The 22,426-nt window shown below is 61.3% G+C and overlaps 2 protein-coding genes across 4 annotated transcripts; both read right to left on the bottom strand.

Moving 5' to 3' along the window:
- Window positions 1-2,061: 2,061 nt before the first annotated feature.
- VPS28 (VPS28 subunit of ESCRT-I) lies at window positions 2,062-8,661 on the bottom strand. 2 transcript variants are annotated; one of them, XM_030303665.1, is made up of 10 exons: window positions 8,485-8,503; window positions 6,301-6,368; window positions 5,648-5,676; window positions 5,498-5,535; window positions 5,107-5,196; window positions 4,238-4,343; window positions 4,015-4,116; window positions 3,415-3,468; window positions 3,211-3,302; window positions 2,062-3,123 (listed from the first exon to the last, which is right to left on the bottom strand). In XM_030303665.1, the coding sequence occupies exons 2-10, from the start codon at window positions 6,335-6,337 to the stop codon at window positions 3,006-3,008; spliced, it is 666 nt and encodes a 221-aa protein (XP_030159525.1). In that variant the 5' UTR covers window positions 6,338-6,368; window positions 8,485-8,503; the 3' UTR covers window positions 2,062-3,005. The 2 variants fall into 2 exon arrangements, with proteins under 2 accessions (XP_030159525.1, XP_030159526.1); XM_030303666.2 differs by lacking the exon at window positions 8,485-8,503 and adding an exon at window positions 8,555-8,661 and having other exon boundaries at window positions 2,811-3,123.
- A 294-nt stretch (window positions 8,662-8,955) lies between these two features.
- Window positions 8,956-22,056, bottom strand: TONSL (tonsoku like, DNA repair protein). Of its 2 annotated transcripts, none has more exons than XM_030303562.1 (26): window positions 21,974-22,056; window positions 21,784-21,879; window positions 21,345-21,487; window positions 20,567-20,750; window positions 20,086-20,215; window positions 19,747-19,918; window positions 19,548-19,662; window positions 18,864-19,009; window positions 18,611-18,763; window positions 18,241-18,366; window positions 17,916-18,099; window positions 16,612-16,694; window positions 16,420-16,509; window positions 15,998-16,070; window positions 15,757-15,920; window positions 15,559-15,682; window positions 14,671-15,419; window positions 14,499-14,578; window positions 13,943-14,096; window positions 13,778-13,856; window positions 12,930-13,231; window positions 12,598-12,769; window positions 11,699-11,874; window positions 11,101-11,174; window positions 10,431-10,564; window positions 8,956-9,214 (listed from the first exon to the last, which is right to left on the bottom strand). In XM_030303562.1, the coding sequence occupies exons 1-26, from the start codon at window positions 21,996-21,998 to the stop codon at window positions 9,024-9,026; spliced, it is 4,119 nt and encodes a 1,372-aa protein (XP_030159422.1). In that variant the 5' UTR covers window positions 21,999-22,056; the 3' UTR covers window positions 8,956-9,023. The 2 variants fall into 2 exon arrangements, with proteins under 2 accessions (XP_030159422.1, XP_030159423.1); XM_030303563.1 differs by having other exon boundaries at window positions 14,499-14,575.
- Window positions 22,057-22,426: the final 370 nt, after the last annotated feature.

Genomic DNA, 22,426 nt, shown 5'->3' with positions numbered 1-22,426 from the left:
TCTATTACTTCTGGGCAAAGATCTCAGACCAGCCTTCTAGGCTGGCCTTCCCAGGTCCCTGGGCTGAGGGGCAGAATTGCGTGAGCCATTGAGGCTTGTGGCTGGCACTCCCTGGGGCAGCCCCTTTGACCTCAGGAACTTCATGCTGGCCCATATTCCTTTGCTTCACGCACCCTCCACCTCTCCCAGCAGATGCCCTCCATCCCAGCCCAGAGCGGCCGCAGAAGGCATCACCAGTGCCCCTGCACATCTGACTGCCCCCTCCCTGGTGCTGGGGTCACCCTCTGGGTGCTGCACCCTCTCTTGTGTCCCTGGGCCCTTCCTACACCATCCCATCATCCAACACGCACACTGCAGTCCCTCCTATCTTCAGACACACCTGTGTCCATAGCACTAGTTCAACCTCCAAAACCCAGAAACAACCCAGGTGTCCACTGAAGGATGGATGGATGAATGAAATACGGTCTATGTAATATAACGGGAACCCTGGCAGGCTCTTCCTATCTCCTCTGCCCCAGGCCCTCCTTAGGACCCAGGGATATCACACTGTGGTGCCATCCAGCATGAATGGGGGGTGGGGGGAGGGCGAACTCAGCCTTAAAAAGGAAGGAAACTTAGGGGCATCTGGCAGGCTCAGTTGGTACAGCCTGTGACTCTTGATCTCAGTGTCGTGAATTCAAGCGCCACATTGGGGATAGCACTTTAAAAAATTTTTGACACATGTACAACATGAAGAAGCCAATCGCAAAAAAATAAACCCTGTATGACTCCACTTGTAGGAGGCACCTAGTCAAAATCTAGGGACAGAAGGCAGGATGGTGGCGGCCAGGGGCTGGGGAAGGGGAACGGGGAGCTAGTGTTTACTGAGGACAGTTTCTGTCTGGATGTGGTGATCGCTGTACAGCATTCTTAGTGTACTTCATGCCGCTGAGCTTTAAAATGTTTAAAATGGTCGGGGCGCCTGGCTGGCTCAGTCGGTAAAGCGTGTGGCTCTTGATCCCAGGGTTGTGGAGTTCAAGCCCCACAAAAAAAAAATAAAATCTTTACCAAAAAAGGCAAATTTTATGTTGCGCTTAATTACAATAAAAAGAAAAAACCGTATCGACCAAAACAACCTCCGTTGCCCCTTCAGCTGCCACCGACGTCAGGATCTGGGGTCTCTGGCACTGGCAGTCTCTTCCAGGCTCCCTTGAAGCCCCCCCCACCCCAATCCTGTCAAAGTCCCCGAGGGCTCCCCAGGCCTCTTAGTGGCGAGTTTCCCCATCTCAGTCTGCCCTGGACCCAGCTGCCTGTCCGCGGCTAGGGCGTCTCTGGGTTTCCTTGGCCCCAGCCATCCCTTCTTCCGCTCCTTTGTGGTGTTTCTATCCCCAACCTCCAACTGTGACAGTACCAGTCCCAGGGCCTCTTGGGTACAGTTCCTGGCACCTATCAGAGTGAGTTTTTGCCATGGAGCTAAAAAGCCTTCATCGTGTTCACTTCCTTCATTCTGAAACTCCAGCTTCTGATGTCCAGCCACCCACCTGATGCCCTTGGCCAGCTGACACAATTAGATTCCGCCTGTGCCGACAGCTCTGGCCACACCCTCACGGAGCCCCTCTGGATGCAGGTGTCCACATGTCCACAGGAGCTCCTCCGTCTAGCTGTTCTAGTGCAAGGCCTGGGTGTTCACTGCACACCGCATCCAGCCCAGCAGCAAACACTGTGGGTGTGACACACAGCACGGCCCACACCCAGAACCGAAGGACCCTTCTCTGCCCCCCCCAGCCCCCACCGGGCCAGGCCCCCCATGCCAGTCGCCGCTCTCTGCTGTCTTTCCCTACTAAGACCCAAAGGACACGGGGCACGCCTCCGCTCTGAGGCCCCTGCTGGCATCCAGGGCTCCAGGTACAATCCCAAGTCCTCACCTGGCCTCTCTGCCCCCCTTCTGCCAAATGGCTCTCTACTCCTCTCTTCCTTGCCGACTCTGCTATCCTTGACCGCCTGCCCCGTGCAAAATGGCACCTCCCCAACTGGCAGCCAGTTCACACACAGACTTTATCACCATCCGAAACACTACACACCTTACTTGATTGCCTTTAATGCTACAGACATCCAGAAGTACTACTAGGAAAAAGGAATGCTACAATTAAGCTCTAGCCTGTCCCTCATCCCAGTGCCGTAGTTGCCAAAACGTGACCCGATGCACCCCGGGATCCAGAGCCTTGGTCTGTGGCTTGCTGCCAGCTGCCTGTGAGGAGGTGGCTGTGACGCCGGGGGCCAGGGCTTCTGCAGGGTTGACAGCCCCTGGCCTCGCAGCAGGTGCAGTAAACACTGGTAACTGAGCCAGCATCGGCCCGTGAACACCCGTGTCCCCACCCGAGGACCGTTGCTTCCCCCACCTGACCTTGCTCCCGAGCAAGGGACACCCTCTGTGGTGGGCAGGACAAACTGTCTGTCCCGTGAGTCATCTACTGGGGCCCCGGTGAACCACTACAAGGACAAGGCCCTGCGCTGGCCTGTGGCGTCCCCCAGGGCAGGGAGAGGTACCGGGGGCAGCACAGCAGTGTTCCGGCCCCCCAGCTGCTTAGAGCTCTCAGGTGAAGGGTGGGGAAGCGGATGTGAAAGGCAGCCTCCTCTGTGGTCAGATTCAAGCCTTACCTGGCCCCTGCTCCCAATCACCCAGGGAAGCTGGCGTCAGACCCTTTCCTGAGGAACGGGCCGCACGTTCAGAGCCTCTGTGCTCCAGCGAGGCAGGATCCCACCCGGGGCCCAGAGGGAAGACAAAAAGGCAGGGCAGGCCCGGCTGGGGGAGGGCAGCCACAGCAGGCATGGGGGGTGAGAAAGCATCTTTATTGTGGGGAGGGCAGGGAGAGAGCTCTGGGGTGGACGGACACACAGACGGAGGAGCTGCTATGAACGGCAAGGCGCATGCAGACCGCCCAGGGGTCGAGCGTGGAGCGCAGCTGCAGCCCCTCCACCGGGCCCACCGGAGAGCCTTCCTCCCCAGACCCCGGGGACAGGGGGCCTCAGGCGTGCAGGAAGCGGTTGAAGGCGTTGTAGGCCGACTCCAGGTCAAAGAGCATCTGGCGCACCTGGGAGTCATCTAGCTCATCAGAGGCCGACATGCCGCTCAGGGTCTGCAGCCTGTGGGAGCACAGCACTGAGGTGTGTGCACGGGAGGGGCTTCTCGGTCCTTGGCGGGGCAGGGAAGTCTCGGGCAGGGATGCTCACCACTGGCTGACGGTCTGGCGGCCCTCGAAGTCGGGGGGCAGGTGGCTCATGCGGTGCATGGTCTCCATCAGCTCCCGCAGATCAGGCTGGATCTGTGGACAGGACGCTCGGCTTCCTCTGCCAGGAACCCTCTCCTACCCCCGCCCCTGCCACTCCCTTCTCCAAGCCACCCCTCCCTCCCTCTGTCCCCTCCGGGAGCCGCACCTCATCCATGGCACGGATCTCCAGGCGCAGTTTGTCCATAACCGTGATGAAGAGCTGGGAAGAAGTGTGTGTGTGAGGTACCACAGACCCGCCGTAGGGGCTCAGGGTGGGGGACTCCTTGCAGCTCGCGGGCCTGGTTCCTCTGCGGGGCCAGGCCCAGGTCAGCCCCCACCCAGCCCGTCTGGCCCGTTGTCTCCCTCCTCGGCCTCTCTCCTTGGCTATCTGGTCACTGGGTCCCTGCTGGACCCCCCTGTTCCCATAGCCCATGAGCTCTCCTCTATGCCGCCTGGCCCACAGGGTTTTGGCTAGGCCTCCTGGAGCTGTGGGCGCATGGGAACCCTGGCTGCACTGACCCTCGGTGCCTCCCACAGGGGTCCCTCTTGGATGCTGCCCAGGGAGAAGGTCCTGCCCACCCCTCATTCCTAACTATGAAGACCCCCTCCCGGTGTGTGTGAGGGCTGCGCAGCCCTGGGAGCCCCGGGCTCCTGTGTACACGGTGGCCACGGCAGGCAGCGTTGGCCCCCCTGACCTCTCGTAGGCCCCCGAGGCCGCAGGAGCCCCTCTGGCCCCTCATAGCTCCCCGAGGCCGCGGGAGCGCACCGAGACCACGTCTGCAATGCAGCGGTTCAGGTTGCCCTTGTCATCTTTGATGGTGATAGGACGGTCCTCTTTGATCCTCTCCATGGCGAGTGGGCAGTCCAGCTGAGGGAGGGCGGGTACCATGGGTACTGGGCCTCACGGGGCAGGTGGCCAGACCCTCCCCAACAGCACCCACACCTCCCGCCTGCTGTTCCCCGGGAAATGGAGGGGCCAGCTCACTCACACGGAACTTGCGGCAGAATTCATCAATGGAGCTGATTTCTGCGCCCTGAACCTGCCGGAAGGCGGCTTTGTACTGGACCAGGAGCCGAGAACAGGCTGCAGTGTACCTAGGGAGAGGGCCAGGCTGCTGCCCTCAGTACAGGCCAGCCCTGCCCACACCTCCTCCCTCTCTCGGCCCATCCAGACACAGGGCAGCTCTCAGAGAGATCAGAGATGGGCCACGAAGGCTGAGGCTTCCCTTGGAGTCTAAATACAAGACCTTGGGAGGACAGTAAGCAGAAGAGGGAAGTGGCCCAAATATGGCTGGCTGCCACACGGGATGAGCCCAGACCCAGGCAGAAGCCTGGCCAGCCCCCTCTTCTGGAATACACTGGCCACACCTCCACATCGACAGCTTGTGGACCTACAAGGCAGGCCTATCTCACTGAACAAAGGCCCCGTGTATCTCCTAAGTGCCAGGCCTGGCCAACAGCGCCTCACATGCTGATCTCCCTGACCCTTCTGCTTGCCTTCTGAAGCCCTTTTGTCAATGAGGACATCTGTGCCCAGGAAGAGCCCCCGGCACAGGGGGAACCCCCGACCAAGGTGGTAGACAGGTCTCTCCTCCTGAGACACTTCTGTACCACGACTAGGACTTCCTGGCTGAGACGGTGCCAAAGCCACAAGCACCCAGGGGCAGCCTCCTTGTGCTGGGTGGTTCCCACAGGAGTGGACCCCTCGCAGCCTGGAGGAGGCAGGATCCATACGAATCCCCGGCTCAGGCCTCAGACCCCTGCTCTTGCTTCCTCCTGAGCACCCATGCCCTGGAAGGCAGAAACAAGCTTCCACAGACTGGCTCTTATCACCGGTGCAAGGTCAGTGGGCTCTCACTCGTTGGGGGTGACGCAGTCCTTGATGTATGCCTTCTCCAGAGCCTGCATTGTCTTCACAACCGCAAACAGCTCCGCCATGTTGTCATACCTGAGGATAGTGTGTCCATCAGGCCACGGCTACCAAAGCCCAGGGAGGGCACTAGCCCTCCCAGGTGAAGCTGTGGCAGAGCTCTGCATTTCAGCGGCCTCTCCCCCCCTGCCCCAGCAGAGGCTCCTTGGGAACTGTTTCGCCAGCCTGACCCCAGAATGGGGGTGGTCCAGAGGTTGGGGGAAGTTACTCAGGGGAGGCAGGTGAACATGGTATGTGTGTGTGTGTGTGTGTGTGTGTGTGTGTGCGTGTGTGTGTGAGAGTGTGTGTTGGGTGGGGGCAGTCCAGGGGCGGGACTCACTTCTCCCGTTCCCGGGCGTTCTTGTACAGCTTCACCTCCTATTGGAGAGAGGACAGCGTGTCAGCCCATGGTACCAGGGTGGCTGCGGGGTCTAGGTGAGGCTCACACAGGCGCTGGCCAATGCTGGCCAGGTGGACATCTGCCACTCACCTCATATAGCTCCGGCTTGTTTCCAGGGGCTGCAACAGAGCAGAGAGCTAGCAAGCTGGCCGCAAAGGCAACCCCAGGGGGCTTGTCCACTGGCCCTAATCCCAGCCCCATTTCATTAGCCCACCCAAGGCCTCACCCTGTGAAACATCCCAAAGAGCCCAGAGGGAACTGGAAGACAGAATTCTACTCCCAGCACCCCGCCTCCTTGTCGCGGGGTGGGGGACCTGAGCACACGACACTCCTCTGGAGCCAGGGAGACACATGCCAGGCCTGGCTCCTCATTCCACTGCTGCTCCTCAGTTACCTCACTCTATAGCAGGGTCACCACACCTTGCTTACGGTGCAGGGACAGGGCACAAATGATGTTTGTCACATGCTTTGTGACCTTTCCCCTGGCTTGACTCCAGGATACCCAGGACCCCCTGAGGTTCCAGCCACACTAAAGCTCTTATCTTTGTGCCAAGTGGGTCCCACCTGGAGGTCATCTCTGGGCCCCCTGGTGATAAACTGCACCAGTCCCTAGCTGCCCACTGAGGCTTGTATGGGGGAGACACTTATAGCTCCTCCCCCACCCCCCCAACCCTTGGCCTCTGCAGCAGGGCCTGAAGGCCTGGACCCTCTGGGTCCCTGGGTCCAGCTTGGGCCACACTCACCTCCCATGCCTGGAGTGGCTGGGATCCCGTGAAACATCTTGTAGGGCTCAGGGGGCCACAGCAGAGACCTGGGGAGTAGAGCCAATGCCAAATCAAAGGTGACCCCTAACACCCCTGGGTCTCATGTGCTGGACCTCATGAAGAGCTTCCCTGCCCTCAGCAGAGTCAGAGTCAGACGAGAGATAGCTGAGATAGGGGAACTGAAGAACTTCACGAATATCTGCTTTTTTACTTCCTATTCTGCTTTTATTCTAGCTAGCACCTGTACCCCTGCCTTGCACATGCCTTATAGCACAAACGATGTATGTCTACCTTGTAAAGGTCAAGAAGTTAATAATTTCTTTGGAGTCAGCACAGTAGATAACATCTGAAGAGTGACCAGCCAAGGCTGTCCTGTGCATATTCCAGGCCATTGCCATGGGACTTTAGACATCTTGATGTCAAGACCCCCAGGATATGTCTTTGTCCTGACCAATGTCTGGATGCCTGAGAGGACATAACCCTCAATAAAAACTCCTGACCCCAATCAGAGACTCACTATTCTTTGCTTTCCGAATTTCCCAGATGCTCCCTCTGCTATGCTCTGTCAGTTATGCTATTCAATAAACTCTGTTCTCACTTCCTTCAGGCTCACATTTGATTTCTAACCTGTGTGAAGGTAAGGACCCTCTTGGCTGGTCCAGCAGGGACCCCCTCTGAGCCCCTGGACCTGGCCTGCCTACATCATAGTGATGAACACACAAGGTGTTATGTGCTGTGGTGAGAACACCAGTTCTGCCCTAGAGACTGTCAGGAGGAAGTGGGTGCTGAGGAGCCTCTCAGGAGAGGAGAGACCAGTGGCGAGGGGTGGGGGCGCACTGAAGGATGCAAGGCAGAAGATAAGAAGGTGGCAAGTTTCAGAAGACCAGGGGAGGAGCATTTGGGCAGAGAGAAAAGCGTAAATAACACAAGGCCTTTCAGAGGAATGCAGTGAGAGGGATAGACAAGCGGGGGACAGAGCTTTCCGAATGAGGATGGAGGCGGAACCAAGGTACACAGCTCTGGCGATCAGAACTGAGTTTTATACTAACGCAGCGGGACTGACAGATTAAACATCAGCTCTTGGGGCTCCCAGGGGGGAAGTGGGCTGAGAAAGAACAAAAGCATGAGGCCGCTGGGAGGGTCCTGCCCACTCAGGTAGTTGATGCAGTGCCTAGAGTCAGTTTCAGCCATGCTTTGGACGTGAAACCAAACCCACCGAAGAAGTATTTGAAACAGAATGTTAGTTGAAAAGGAATCAAGAACAAGTCCCCTATTTCTGGCCCAATGACAGTCACGTGAGCTGAGTCCGAAGAGATGGAAAAGGAGCAGGCTCCCAGGAACGCTCGCCCTGGCGCTGCTGTGTGGGTTTCCAGAGGCTCCACAGTCATCCAGGGTGTGCTGAGGCAGTTCAGGCCAGAGGAGAGGCCAGGCTAGCTAGCACCGCTGACGCCTGACACTGGGGGTAGGTGGCGTCCCACAGGGGACGATTAACAGGGGAACGAAGAGAGAAAGCAGCCCAGGCTGGAGCCCTAGGGTACCCAGGGATCAGAGGGACCAGAGGGAAAGGGTTAAGGAGCACGTCTCCGAGGGAGGGATCTTGTCAGGGAAGGCAGATGCATTACAGAAGTCCAGACTACTCAGCAACCCGTCCCGAGCTTCTAAGAGGGGGTGCCCGGGCGGAGAGGACTGAAGAGTGGAGAAATAAAGAAAGCGCCTGCAGTTCTACGGTGGGATTCCACTCTGTCGCGAAAACGAATGTCCCCTAGCTACAAACGAACATATAGCTAAATCTCAGAGGCCGGACACTGAACCGAAAAGCGAGTTTCTAGATAATGCCCACATTTGACTGTGTAGATGCCGCCCAGGCTGCCCCCGGGTCCAAGCAAGCAATGAGGCGCCCCGAGTGGGGCGGACCGTGGGGGTGAGGCCCGACCGGATGCGGAGGGTGCACGCGGGGTCCGCGTGGGGCTCGGGACGGACCGGCACCCGCGGGACACACCCGGGGCTCCCGCCCGCTGGGAACGCCGCTCTCAGGGGCGTCAAACCCGGGGAAATGGCTTCGCAACGCCGGGCGGGGCCGGGACTAAAGAGACTACCCCAAGATGAGGAACGAGGTGCCTGGGCGCGAGGGGGACCCTGTGCGACAAGACGACGCGCACGGACCTAGCCCAGCGGCCTTTTCCCATCCGGTTCAGCTGGCCCTTCCTAGTTCGCCCCACCCGGCCCGGGGTACCTGCGCTCGCTCTGCCGGTCGGGGGGGACCCGCGGCGCCGCGCTCCCAATCGACCGCTCGGCGCTCTCTTTGACGTTTGCGCCTGCGCACGCATTTACCCCTGGCTCCCGCAATCTACGCTCGACCACCAAGGTCTGCCCCTGAGCACACCTCCCTCCCAATCGACTACCACCATGACGTCTGCGCCTGCGCACCCGGAAATGGGCGCGTCCCGACTCCTGGCCACGCCCGCGGCCGTACAACCCACAGACTGGAAGGGGCTCCGGGAAAGGAGACTGCCCTCTCCGCGTAACCACCAAATGACCAGAGCTGCCCCCAGTTCCAGCGGGCTCTCAGCTCCCCTACAGCAAAGTGAACCCCCGCTTTCCCCCTCCCACCCGCCTTCCAGGCAGCAGCGGGGGTGGAGGCAGCAGCGGCGATCGTTTATTTGAGGCGAGGGTGGGTTGCAGGGCAAGGGCAGCGCCGCCTGTCAGAGGCGCCGGTAGAAGAGCTGGGGCCCTCGGTCCAGTGTGCACGCACTTCCAGGCTGGCCGGGCAGCAGCTGGCGCAGGGCGTCACGGTCCTCGGTGGAGAGGCGTCTGCTGCACAGCTGCAGCTCCTGGAGCTGCGTAGTGATCCTGTCCCAGAGGCCCAGGCCCAGGGGGCCCTGGACAGCACAGCCTGCAGGGGGGGAGGGGGGAGCTGGTCTCAGGGAGCAGGCCCCAGCGAGGTAGACGGGGAAATCCCGCAGGAGCCAGTGGCGTTCGCAGTACACCTATGGAACTCCCAGGCCTGTGTTCTTTTCTACCAACGTGGTCCTCAGGAAGAGGCCACTTCCCCTGAGCCCCAGGGGCTACAACCAGGTGCTTGGGCAGATGCCCAGGAGAGGCCCACTAACACCCTAGGAAGGCGTGCGTGCTTCCAGAGAGGCCACCCGGTCCGTGGGCTCCTTTCATAGCCAGTAGGCAGGCAGGAGGGAGACTGGCTAAAATAAATGCTGCAATCACATCTGTGCCTCTGACAGTTTCTATGACAATGCCTGGGGTCTTTCCATCTGTAAAATGGACACTATAGGAATGCCTATGGGTCTTAAGAGGACAGACACTAAGCTGTCAAGGTTTGATCTCCAGGGAGGCCAGAGTGCCCAACAGGCTCAGGACCCTAGGGAGCTAGGGGAGAGGACAGGTACAGATGCCAGGTGTGTGGGAAGCAGCCCCTTAGCTGTGTGCAGATATCCCACCAGCTTGCCTTCAGGGCTGCCTTCTTGGAGGAGCCGGCTTGGCCTTGTGGGGTGGGAGTGAGGAGCAGGAGGAACCCAGGGGTTCCCTATGTACACACCCACTCCTAGTCCTTATCCTCCTAGAGGGCAAAGCCTGGTACTCTCCTGCCCCAAGCCCTGGCTGGATGTGTCAGGCTATTGGGTGGCCAGTTTACCAAATTAATGTCTCCTGGGGTCATCGTCAAGGCAGCTCTGGTAGGGTACTGTGCCTGGGTGTGGCCAAAATGAGAATACACAGGCTGGGAAGGTAGAGTCAGGGCAGGCCCTGCCTGCAAGTGGGAAAATCCCTCGGTGGCAAGTTTTTGCCATCCTGATCTTGAGCTCTGTCTTTTTGCCAATGGTAATTAGGAAATCCTTGTGAAAGGGGACCCACCCCCGTCCCCCTACCCCAGTCACCATGGTCTCTGAGGTTCAGGCTGAACAGGCCAAAGGCAAAGCCCCCATGGTCCTCCCTGCCCTGTGTTAGGAACCGGGCTTATACCCCCTTCCAGTCACACTGGTCACTGTTCCCCACTGTATCTAACTAAAGGAGCCCAGCCCACCTTTGCCATCTGGCTGGTAGCAGTGACAGCCCATTTAGAGGAAGCACCAGGGCTTCGGGTAGGTCCCCAAGCTCACCTGACAGGCCAAGGAAACTGAGGCCTTGGGGCCGCACCTGGAGGGCAGACAGGAGCTCCTCCAGGCCAACACGGCCAATCTCAGGGTTGGCAGACAGGTCCAGTGAAATGAGTGAGGGGCAAAGAGGAAGGCATCTAAGACAACAAGGGAAGAGATAAAGGGGTCAGCCTCTAGGGAGGGAGGCCCCCAGTACTGCAGAAAGCTGCCCCAGACAAACCACAGCTCTGGGAGCCATAGGCCAGGCCCTATAGGCTCTGCCCCAGTATGCACGGGTGCAAGTACTTCTCTAGGGCCAGCTGGACACTGCCAAGGGCCAGGACCATAGTGACCAGGCCCGGGTATATGCCTCCCTGGCTTGGGTGCGCAACACCGCCAAGAGCCAGCTGAGGCTGGAGGGTCATGAGTGGCCCCGGTATGGGCTGCTACAACAAAGGGTAATGGGAAAGGCTGTCAGGAGCCTCAGGAGTACGGGAAGAAGAAACACAAGGAGGCAGGCTTGAAAGCTGGAAGGAGTGAGGGGAAGAAGCTGTTACTACCAGTTGTTACTACCAGGGCCTCAGGTAGGTCCCCAAGCTCACCTCCCTTCCCTGCCCAACCCAGCGCTCCAGGGTACTGGGACTTGAGATCAGACTCCCTCAGAATAGTGCAGGAGTGGGTGGCACAGCATTACCTGCTCAGTTCTCTCACCGCCTTGTCGCCCAGGTGGTTTGCAGACAGGCTCAAGTGAGTCAGAGCACAGCCTTCCTAGACACAGCAGAGGCCCAAAAGGAGTAGGGTTGAGTGGGGCACCTACCCTCTCTGCCTCCCAGTAGAGGACCCAAACCCAGGTCAGATACCTTCCTTCTTCCTCAGAAACAAGGGGCCAAAGACTGCCTGACCCCCAAGGCACCAGAGGGGAGCAGCATCCCTTCAATGTGAAAATCAAAAGGAAACGCCTCCCCTTCTAAGTCATACCCGACATGTGAAAATCACAGGGATCAGCCCCACATGGAAGAGTCAGGGGAGAGAGCCCTAGGAAGCCTGGCCAGACCTTGGGATCTGCCTGGGGTCCCAGGCACCTTTCCTGCCGGCCAGGAATTCACAGCCCGAGGCAGGCAGCTCTCCCAAAAGCTTCACCCACAGCTGTTCTTTCTGGACCTGCAACCCTCTTCCCAGGCTGCTCCTACCCCTGCCAGGTCTCAGGTGCGGAACTGTAGCCCGGACAGCCCAGCCTGGCTTTGCCATGGCACCCCCCGCCCCCACCCCTCTCCCACCAGCCGCATACATACCCTAGTCAGGAATCTGACCACAGGCTCCACGAGGTCGGAGTCACTCTTGCCAGCTGCCACAGAGCTAAGCTCCAGGCGCTGGAGGGTGTGAGCGGGCAGGCTCTGCAGGGCCTGGGCCAAGGCACTGGCGCCCAGGATGTTGTAGGACAGAGACAGTGTCTTCAGGTGCTTGGCATCTGCACGGGGGACCAGAACCACTGTCAGCCACACACGGTCACCAACCCAGCCCAGCTGCAGTCCTAGGCCCAACACCTTCATGATCCCTCTGGGGAAGCTATCATCCCTGAGATTTTGTGCATGCAGAACTGAGGGAACTCCCACCTGGGGTTTCCCAGGCAGGGAGGGGACAGGGCCAGACTCCTGAGCCCACCCTCTTCCCACCATCTCTGGGCTACCTGCCTCCCCCAGCCCAAGCCAGGACGGAGTACCTGAGCCAGGCCCTGGGCCAGGGTGTCTGTGAATGATGGGGTGGGGTTGGAGAGCACCTCCTGCTGCCCTAATCCCAGCCTCTCCTCTGCTGTTGCTCTCACATCCCCAAGCCCCACTTCCTAGCCCACCACTTCTGCAGAAAGGCCCCCTGGAGGACTCCTAGTTCCCAGTCTCTCCGCGGCCTCGGGACCACCGCTCTCCGCGGCCTCGGTGTCCGTGGTGGGATCATCTAAGGCAAACGGAACGCTAAGAGCCGGTGAGAATAGGGAGACAGGGACAGCGGCCCATGGCACGTCCTAGGGGAATGACCCGAGCCCAGGAAGACCTAGCACATCCACCTATGTGCTCCTAGACACCACGCCTGGTCGCCCGGGGCCCCTCTTGCTCAAGGCTCTCTGTGCCCCTGGACATGCCCTTCTGATGGCAACTGGAACCCTGGGGCCAGGGAGTGGACGTGCCCATCAGCTCACCTTGGAAGGCACTACCTAGGGCTGCCTGGTGGCTCAGGAAGAAGCTGGGGCCAAAGCCACAGGCCTGGAGATGCAAGGTACTGAGTGAGGGGCAGGCTTGCAGGATGAATGCCAGGGCCTGACCACTGCCATCCCCGAGAGGGTTCATGCTTAAGTCCAGCTCCTCCAAGTTCTGTGGAAGACATGGACCCCCTGGAGAATCTGGTCTCCTTGCCATCCCAGAGCTGGGCAGAGGTCAGCACTCGCCACTGCACCTTCCCACCCAACGACAGGCTGATGGCAAACGTTCTGATGCCGCCCTGTTGCCAGCCTGCTGCTCCCCACGCCTCTACCTGCAAGGTGGTCTGCCCCAGGAGGCCTGTGGCAAGCTGGCGTAGGCCTTCAGGGCCCAGGTGATTGGAAGAGAGATCGAGGAGAATCAGGCCAGGCATGGTGCCCAGGGCGGCCAGCAGCTCAGCAGCACATCCATCCCCCAGCCGGTTCCCTGCCAGGTGCAGCTCCCGGAGAGCCGCGTGCAGCTTCAGGGCCCGCAGCAGTGGGGTGAGCTGGGTCTGGCGCAGGGCCAGGGAGCAGGCGCTGAATGAGGGGCCCGAGCCCTGGCACTCCATGGCCTGGAGCACCTCCTGGTGCTCCTCTGGAGGGGGGGGATATAGCGTCACCAGGACCAGAACCCGCCGTTCTGCCCTGGGAATCTTGGGGGGTCAAACCAAACATCTCCCTCCTCACACATGAGCCCTGGGACACCCCAGAGGTGCTGCAGAGCCCAATCCCACAAGCCTGTGGGCCCAGCATCACTTGAGCCCCCACGCATGGCTGGTGGGTGGGGTTGTCCCTTCTCTGACTTGTCAGGTCCTCTCGGCAGGGCTCCAACCTCTGTCACCGCCGTATCTCAGGGCCCAAGGCAAGCTCCCTTGGAGAGCCACCCTGGACCTACCCTTCAGTGGCTCTGGTGACTCTATGCCATCCCGCCTCCCACAGGGCCAGTGTTGGGGAACACCCACATGTGTGGGCACTGGGCAGAGGAGGAAAACCTGAGGCCAGATGTCGGGGGGAGGGTGCCTCGGTGGATATCTAGGGCTCTGGGACATTAGGCCCACAGACCTGGGGGTGGCACAGGAAAGTGGACCATGAACACCCAGCCCCTCTGCCCAGGCCACTTGAGGCTCTCCTGGGCTCCTACCTTGCTGCAGGCTCTGGCAGGCCCTGCGGTAGCGGTCAGCCAGCGGGGGGAGGTCCCACGAAGTCACCTCAGCCAATACCTGCAAAGCACCGTCACTAAACAGCCCCGGGGGCCCCCCACGCTGGGGGCTCTCCTGTGCTCAGGGCCCAGGCTCCTACCACTCACCTCCTCGTTGCTCTGTAGCACATCAGGGATGGGGTCCTGTGGGGCCAGCAAGGCTCCCTCCTTTCGCAAGACGAGCCTCGGCAGCAGCCCACAGGCCTGGCAGTAGCGCTGGGCAGCCTGATCAGCCAGCCAGGCCACAGAGTGGACCTCCCTGCTGCAGGGACAAAGGGGAAGCTGAGCTGGCCGGGTCCCTGCACACACTGAGGAAAAGCCCCTGGGGTCCTGCCATCTCTAGGTCTATAGCTCTTCTGTCTGGCTCCCTCCCCTCCCCTCCCGCTGCCCCTGCCCAGGACATGCCCGTGCTCTCTGCAGCTCTTCCACGCTTTTCCTAGGGGCCACGGGGCCTGGCCTAACCACTCCAGTGCCCTGTCTGTGCTCCTGCGGGGCACTCTTGCCCTGGCCTGCAACCTCACGTCAGCCATGGGAGGGCCCCTGGACAGCAAGGTGACGCAAGTCAAAGTAAGCCCTTGTGACCCGCGCCATCTGATCTGCAAACGTGAGGGTTCTCCCAGGGGTGCCGGGGAAGCTGGGACTCGGAGGGCACGTGACGCCTTACCTGTGTGGGACGGGGATGAGGAAAAGACTGTCCTGAACTCGCACTCGCACCCGGATGGGAGGGGGCAAAGACGGACCCTGCTGGGTGGGGGCAGGGCACAACAGCCTCAGTCAGAAAACACAGCCGTCTAGCCTCACTGCCCCCACCGCCCCCACCCAGGGAGTGCACCCACCGAGGGCTGGCCCGCCACAGGACTCTTCTCCCCACTGGGGCCCGAGGCCCTGGAGACATCCGGGCTCCACGGAGGCTCTGCAGCCGAGCTTCCGTCTCCACCTGCCCTGACCAGTGCACCGCAACTCCTGAGACGGGGCAGCCGGCTCTGCCTGTCCCGGGCCCGGGGCCTGCTGGAGCTCTTGTTGCCTGACCCCGAGGCACTACGACCAGTACTGTCACCACTGCCTGGGGAGCGGGGCAGATGGCCATCCTGGCGGCTGTGGAGCAGTGGTGAGTCGTCCTCCAGCCAGTCTGAGGCCAGACACTCCTCTTCAGGGATGAGCGCTGGCCGTTGCAGGGTGGCCTCGCCTGGACCCCAAGGTGGGCCGGACCCCAGGTGGCAGCTCTGGGCACCGCCCACGCCTCGGACGCCCACCCAGGGAGCACTCGCTGCCGCCGCCTCCCGGTTGCTGGTGGATCCGGGCGTCCAGGCTTTGTCCTGTTGTGGCTGGACAGAATGCCGGGGCCTCTTCTGGTTCGGTCGGGGGGGGCCTGGGTTGTCCTCACCCTCTGAGCTGCTACTGCTGGCCAGTTTGTGCCTGCTCCTCCGAGGCCTGGTCACAGCTGGAACTGTCTGCCCCAGAGAGACCCTGGCACGAGCCTGAGAGGTCTCTGGGGGTCCTGGGCAGGGGCTCGAGGGAGGAGAGACCTCAGGGTCAAACAGCTGGTTACGTGGAAGAGCGTGGGGAGCCTGGGAGCCGTGGGGAGCTGTGGGGGGATAGAATCTCGTGTGAGGCAGCGTCCGTCACTACCCAACCACCCATGCTAAGACGTCACTTGGAATCAGGGCCTGGGGCACTCTCAGGTCAGGGAGAGCCGTCCCCAGGGGCAGACGGTCTGTACTTGCCTCGGCCTGAGGGGGCCGCCCGGAGCAGCCTCTCCATGGCACCAGCCTTCTCTCGGGTTTCGCTGTCCAGATCCTTGCCATACAGCTTCACCCACTGCTGCAGTGTCTCCAGCGGGCTGTGCCCCTGCGTGGCGGTTGGCTGAGCAGGGCCGGCAGGAGCACCCCACCCGCCACGGCCTGGCCTGTACCCCCACTCACCTTCGTGGTTCGGAGTGTGACTGACGCTCCCCGTTCAATGAGCAGTTCAGCCACCTCGAAGTGGCCGCAGTTGAGGGCATCGTGCAGAGGGGTGATGCCTTCACAGCCCTGGCCGCCTGGGTCATCTACCACAGCCCCGTGGTCCAGCAGGAAGCGGACAATGTCTGTGGGCCAGGAGATGTGAGCTAGCTCCCAGCCTTTGTTGGCCCCCGTCCTTGGCACGTACCAGCCCCGTACTCACCCAGATGCCCGTAATTGCAGGCCTCATGCAGGGGTGTCCAGCCACAGTAGTCCCGAGGGTTCAGGGGGTGGCCCTGAGACCAAGGATGGGAAGGAGCCTAACCTGAGTATCCCTCAGGCTGGCCTCACTGTGGGGCTCTGAGGTCCCAGGAGAGCCAGGGCCTGGGTCTCAGAACTCAGAACGGGCCCCGTAAGTCTACCCTCAGGCCTGGCTCTGCCCTGGCCTAGGTCCTAGCGGAGAGAGATGGTCCCCACACAAGATGCATCATCTCAGGGAGGCCCCCGAAGGGACTTGTGCAGGCCCAGCAGCCACGATGCACCCTGCAGCCCCCATGCCCTGCCCTATCCCCTCAGGGAGACAGTGCACCCCAGGAGAGCGTCCCCATGACCCACAGAGTAGCTAGAACGAGGCAGCAGACCCACCTGCCTTACAAGGTCCTGGACACGACCCAGGCGGCCCTCGATGCAAGCTCGGTGTAGCAGAGTCTCCCCAACGTCATTGCGCCGGTTCCACTGTGGACAGTTGTCCCAGGACAGGAAGCAGAGGTGTGAGGGGACCAGGCAGTCCTGGCAAGCATGGGAGGGACACACGCAGTACCCCCACACCATCCTCACCTTGTTCACCCTCTGCCGGCCCAGGCAGGCCCGCAGCTCCTCGTCCTCCTCCGGCTGCTGGGACCAGCCCTCAGCATCACCCTCTGGAACAGAGCCCGGCCCATTCCACGTAAGCCAAGCCCCCCCGTCCCCAGGCTCCCCTGACCTTCCAGGCCTGGAGGATGGGGGTCCAGTGTGGACTGCTATTCCACTCCCAGCCCTGTCCGTGGTTGTTCCTCACTCACAGACCCCCGGCCCACAGGGGATGCACCCGACCTTTCTGCCCACCTGACCCCTATCCATCATGTGCTGAGGATCTCCCCACCCCAGACTTCTGTCCCCTCCTGGGAAGCACCCTTGTTGGGCCAAGTCACGCTCACATTACAAATAGCTCATCCCGTGAGCCCAGGTGCCCTCCACCTGCACGTGCCTGGCCTTCCTGTCTGCATCTGCCTCCCCCAACTCACTTGGCTGACCCCACTCCTCTTCTCTGCTCTTGTCCTCTACTCCCTCTGCTGCTGGTCTTTGCCAGAACCTTCTTCTACTTCACGGGCTCCTCTTACGTAACCACTTGCTGAGTGGTATTACCTATAGTTCCTGCTTTGGCCCTCTAACTCTCCTCTGGCTGCCTACACCCACATACCGGTGACACGCAGCCTAACCCCCTTCTAAAGCATGGCATAACCTTCCCACAGCCGTTGGCCGCTCACTGAGAGGTTCTGGAAGCCCCTCAAATTCAAAACTGAACTCGTTCCTTGTGGCCCCAGGGACAGGTCTCCCACCTCCCGCCTCTCAGCCAGAAGCGAGCCACCGGCTTGCACCCACCAGCCTGGCACCCCCTGGGTGATGGCTCCAGCCTATCCTGCACACCCACCTCCCACAAGGCTGACCCTGCCAGCCTTGAGAGAAAGCCTGCACCAGCTCTCAAGGGTTTCAGGAAGTGCTGAGCTCCTGTGCCTGGCAGCCAGCGTGCTGTCTCCACTCCCCTCTTGTCTGCCCTGTGCCCTCCTCTCGTGGTGCCACTTCTCCAGGTCTGACCCTGCACCTCCTTCCCCAGCAGACACCCACTAGCCTTCCCATCAATGACTCCTCCAGGAAGGTTCCGGAGCTGCCCCAGAGCCCCCCGCCCCCACTCCCCGCTTCCATCTACCAGCACAGACCGCCCTTCCTCCACAAGGCTGAATCCTCCTGTCGCGAGCCGGTGAGCAGCCCCAATGAGGACTCCACCCTCGCCCGGCCCAGCCCAGGGCCCAGCCCCAGCAGGTGTCAGGGAGGAAATGCCACGTGCAGCTGGCATAGGGGCCAAGGCAGCATTCGGGCCTCACCACTCTCCGAGAGCTCCACGTCGCTGGCCTCGGGGGTGTCACCATCACCCTCCTCCTCCTCCTTATCCTCGTCCTCCTCCTGGTCTCTGGGCACACTCAGCTCCTGCAGCCTGGCTTCAGTGCCAGGGGCCTCCTGGGGCTGCAGCCTTAGCTGCACGCTGTGAAGGTGCTGTAAGACCTGCCTCTGAGGGGCAGGGGATGCCCAGTTCAGGGCTCCAGGGGCACTAGACACCCTGAACGGGGAGATGGGGGTGGGGAACGAGGACAGGCAGGTCGCAGGAAAGCTGCACTGGGGGGTTCCACGTGCGTGGATGGGCTTCTGTACCTGCAGCTGGGGCCGCTGGGCCTGCTGGGCACAGCTGAGAGCCTTTTGGAAGCATGGTGCCAGCAGCTCATAGGCATCGCCGGCCTCCTCTCGGGATAGCGCAATGTTTAACCAGGTCTTGGCCTCCTGGAGCAGGAGGAGGAGGAGGAGGAGGGATAAGCTTTGTGGCTGCTGTCCGCCCCATGGAACTGGCCCCGGCCAAGGCCCAGCTCCCACTGCTGCCCCCACGAAACAGGAGGACGGCAGCCCTAGAAAGGGAATGCCTGTCCACACAAACGCTCGAGAGTGGCGGTCCTGAGGCAGAGCCGTGGAGACCTACTCGCATAGCCCCTCTGCACCCCGGGTGGGACCGGACGCCATTACTGCTCACCTCCAGGGCGTCGCCACCACGCAGCCTCAGCTCCTGTTCATAGTGGGACACGGCCCGGCGGTGGTCCTTCATGTCTCCCAAGGTGGCGGCCAGGGACACGTGGATGACGGCCAGCTCGGGCCCCGGCCTGCTTAGCAGTTCTGCAAAATACAGCTGTGGAGGCAGTGACAGCGAGGCCAGGGCTGCCTCACACCCCACCAGCCCAGAGTGTCCCGACCGCCCCTTTCCTCCCGCCCCAGCAGGGGACGCACACCTGCTTCTGGTAGGCCTCGGCCGCCTTGGGGAAGTCGCCTGCCTTAGAGAACAGGTCCCCCAGCTGCTCACAGATGCCCATGGCACGCCCGGGGTCACTGGCCTCCGACTCTTGCAGCTGCTGCTGCAGCTGGACCACTGCCAGCACTGCAAGAAGAGCCTTAGTGAAGAGGGGACACAGCGTGGGGCCCCGACCCGACCGCCACCTGTGACTCGTGAGCCCTGGGTGGGCCGTCCACTGTCTCTAGGCCTCTGCTCGCCCCTAGGTAAGGGGGCAGTAACAAAACACACCTCGTGGACTTACTGCATGGATCAGGAAACTAGTAACTGACACCTCGAAGAAGCACCTGGCTCACAAGGGGAGCTACTAGCTCCTGCCACTTGTCAGTCCTCACGGGCCACACGTGCCGTCTGCTCTCCCATCCTCTCTGGCAACACTTTCGTCTCCGCCTTGCCAAAAAGATCCTGGCTCGTCTATAAATGCCCAGCCAGCCTCCTGAGCACCCTCAATGTGTCCCTCAGTGTGTCCCCCTCTGACACACCATGCTGAAGGCTCTGAGAGATGGGGGGCCCTCTTCCCAACAAGAAGGGGGTGGGGAGCAGGAAAAGGCCTCACACTGGTGCCGCCATCTCCTCACCCCTTCCGGGGGAAGTTCAGCACCCTGGGTCCCCTTCCAAGGCTCACCATATTTAAGGGTCCGGCAGATCGCCGCCTTCTGCAAAGGCTTCTGAAAGCCCAGCCTGTAGGCTTTCTTCAGGGCTCTTTTGGCAGCCAAAAAGTCCCCCAGGTCTTGGAAGATCTGGGGAGAAAAGAAAGGTGAGATTGCAGGCTCCCTGGAGCCCGAGCCCCTCGGCAGGCAAGGCCCAGAGCTGTAAGTGGGCACCTGCGAGATGAGCACGCAGCAGTCGCTCTCCATGAGCTCCTTCCTCAGGGCACGTGCGCACTCACGGGCCCCCTCCAGGCAGCGCATGGCTTGGGAGTGCTGCCCTCGGCGCCAGTGGATGGCACCCAGGTTGTAGCGGGCACGGAATAGGTCCTCGTAGAGGCGGTTCTGCCTGTGGGAGGCGACAGGGCTCAGAGTGACTGGGGGCACCCAAGCGCTGACATGTAGCTGCTGATGCTAAGCCAAGCCTGCTCTATGCCACAGACGCGCGGCAGGTGAGCAGGGAGGGCAGGCGGTGCTCTCTCAGGAGGCTCCTTCCTCCAGGGGCGGAGGCCTTACTCGGCAAGGAAGATGCTCTTCCGGAAATAGTCATTGCACGGGGCCATCTGCTGCAGGCTCTCGAAAGTGAGGCCCAGGTTGAGGTAGAGTCGGGTCCTCATCTCACTCAGCTCTCGCTTGGTCAGCGTCCCTAGAAGGTGCCCCCACAAATCCTCAGGGCCTCATCCCCACTTGGGGTATCTAACTCGGGGTCTGTGCAGCCTCTCCCCCACCCCTCTTCCTGTCTCTTGCTGTGGTGACAAGCTCCTGCTGTAGACAGAGCGTGGGAAGGAGCAGACAACGCCCAGATGTGAGGATGTGGGGAGCACAGGCCATGCACCTCCTCATGGGAGGCTTTGAGGACAGATCTCAGCCTAGCAAAGGGTGGGCCCAGGCAAGTAGAACCCACCATACAGACAGAGCAGACACTGGAGCCGTGGCCTCCTCTGCTAGCAGGTCAGGAGGCAGAGGTTGGGAAGGCCTGGCCTCTGAGGGCCCTCACCCTGCAGCTTCTCGTCCACAATAGCCAAGCTCTTCTCAAAGGCAGTCTGTGCCTGCAGCAAGGCGTCCTGTGACTGACAGTGGTCATAGATGTCCAGGTAAGTGCGGCCAATGGTGGCCCAGGCCCTCTGCAGCTCAGTATGATTAGACAGGGAACGGGCCAGCTCCAAGTAGCGGTGCTGGTGCTGGGGTGCAAAGGAATGGCCATTGTGAGCCAGCTCCCACCTCAAGCAAATCCCATATGTACCCCAACTCCAGGAGGCGCCTACCTCTGCCAAGGAGAACCCCCTACACCCCTCAAATCCCCACAGAGCAGGACAAAGCCAGGCTGCGCAAGTCCCATATCCTCTGTGCCATGGGCCGCCTGTGGGGACAGCGGTGCCACACTCCAACCAGCCATCATCATCATATGGAGGAGACGCTGACTGGGAGTTAGCTGGGCTGTTGCAGCCCCACTCGCCAGGACCCGAGCAGGCCCTTTGTGGACACTTGTGCCAACTCCCCAGCTGGCCCACAAACACAGCTCAAGTGTTATGTTCGTTAATGGTTTGTGGGGCCAGACTCCCAGGCTGTGATGTGCCTACCCAAAGACCAGACTACAATTCCCTGACACAGGGCTGCCTGAAGAGGCCACGTCCAAGCGTGTCCCCCTCTAGCCAGAGGCCAAGACAGTGAAAACTGTGCTTCTCTCCTCAGAAAGGGACCAGCTCGAAGTGTGGGCTCTGCAGGGCCAGGTGTGGTCAGCATGGGTGCTGGGGGTGGGAGTGGGCTCTGCCCACCTTCAGGGCAGCTGAGTAATCCTCCAGCTCAGCCAGTCGCTCTCCGATCTTGCGGTGGGCCACGGCACAGCCCAGAGGGTCATCGATGCTCTCCAGGAGCTGTAGCTCATGCTGGTGCTCTCGCAGGGCCTCTGCGTAGCGGCCTGGGCAGGCAGGCGCGGCAGGCTTCAGCCCTGGCTGGGCAGTCGGCCAGAGGCTGCGAGGGCGAGCGAGGGCGAGCGAGGGCGAGCGAGGTCGTGGCCGGCCCTGGGCGGCCGGCTCAGCAAGGTTCCTGGCCCCTGCCCTCGGCCTTCCGCCCCCCTCTCCCCACCCCCCCCCTCCCCGTCCCCGCTGGCTCGCCCGGTCCCCCATCCCTTCCTGCCCCCCCAGGGCTCCGACCTCCAGCCCTACAGTTCTCCCGGCCCTGGACCACAAGATGGGCCAGGCCCGGGGCACGTACCATGGCTGGCCAGGAGCTCCCCCAGCTGGTGGGAGAGGGCGGCCTCGTCCCGCAGCTGCCCGCTTCTCTGGGCCTTGGCCTTGGCCTTGCTCAGCTCTGCAGAGAGAGGGAGACGAGGCAGGGACGCTAAGCTTCTTCGCCTGAGTGGGCCAGACCCTCTCCTCGCCCAGCATTCCGCCCGGAGACTCACGACGAAGCTCGCGCTCCACATTCATCTTCGATCAGCCGCGCGCGGGGATCCGGACTTCCCGCGTTCCCTGCCGCCGCCGCCGCGGCTCCGCCCCCGCCAGGCGGGGGGCATCCCGGGAAATGTAGTCCAGCCGCCCGAGGCATCGTGGGAGCTGTAGTCCGGCTGACGTCCGGTCAGGAAGGACAGTGAGAGGGCGGCGGGAGGATCGGCACCTCCGTAGGCTCTTGGGGTCGCGTGGAAGCTGAGCCCCATCCTCACCCCTGATCCCGGCCCCGCAGCCGCCCTTAGGGTGCGGTCTCCTGCGCTCGTACTGCCGCTAACCACTCACACACGCGCAAAGCCTATCTGCGTGAGCGACTTTACGTGGGAGACACACTGCCTTCATATAAAAGGAAATGAAGGGATCTGCGATCTAATACCCTTGAGTACTTGGATATGTGCATGTAATCAAAT

The sequence above is a fragment of the Lynx canadensis genome, chromosome F2 (genome assembly GCF_007474595.2).
Source record: "Lynx canadensis isolate LIC74 chromosome F2, mLynCan4.pri.v2, whole genome shotgun sequence".
In the NCBI taxonomy this organism is placed as follows: Eukaryota; Metazoa; Chordata; class Mammalia; order Carnivora; family Felidae; genus Lynx; species Lynx canadensis.
The sequence above is the reverse complement of the archived record's forward strand: the minus strand, read 5'-3'. Positions and strand labels throughout refer to the sequence as shown.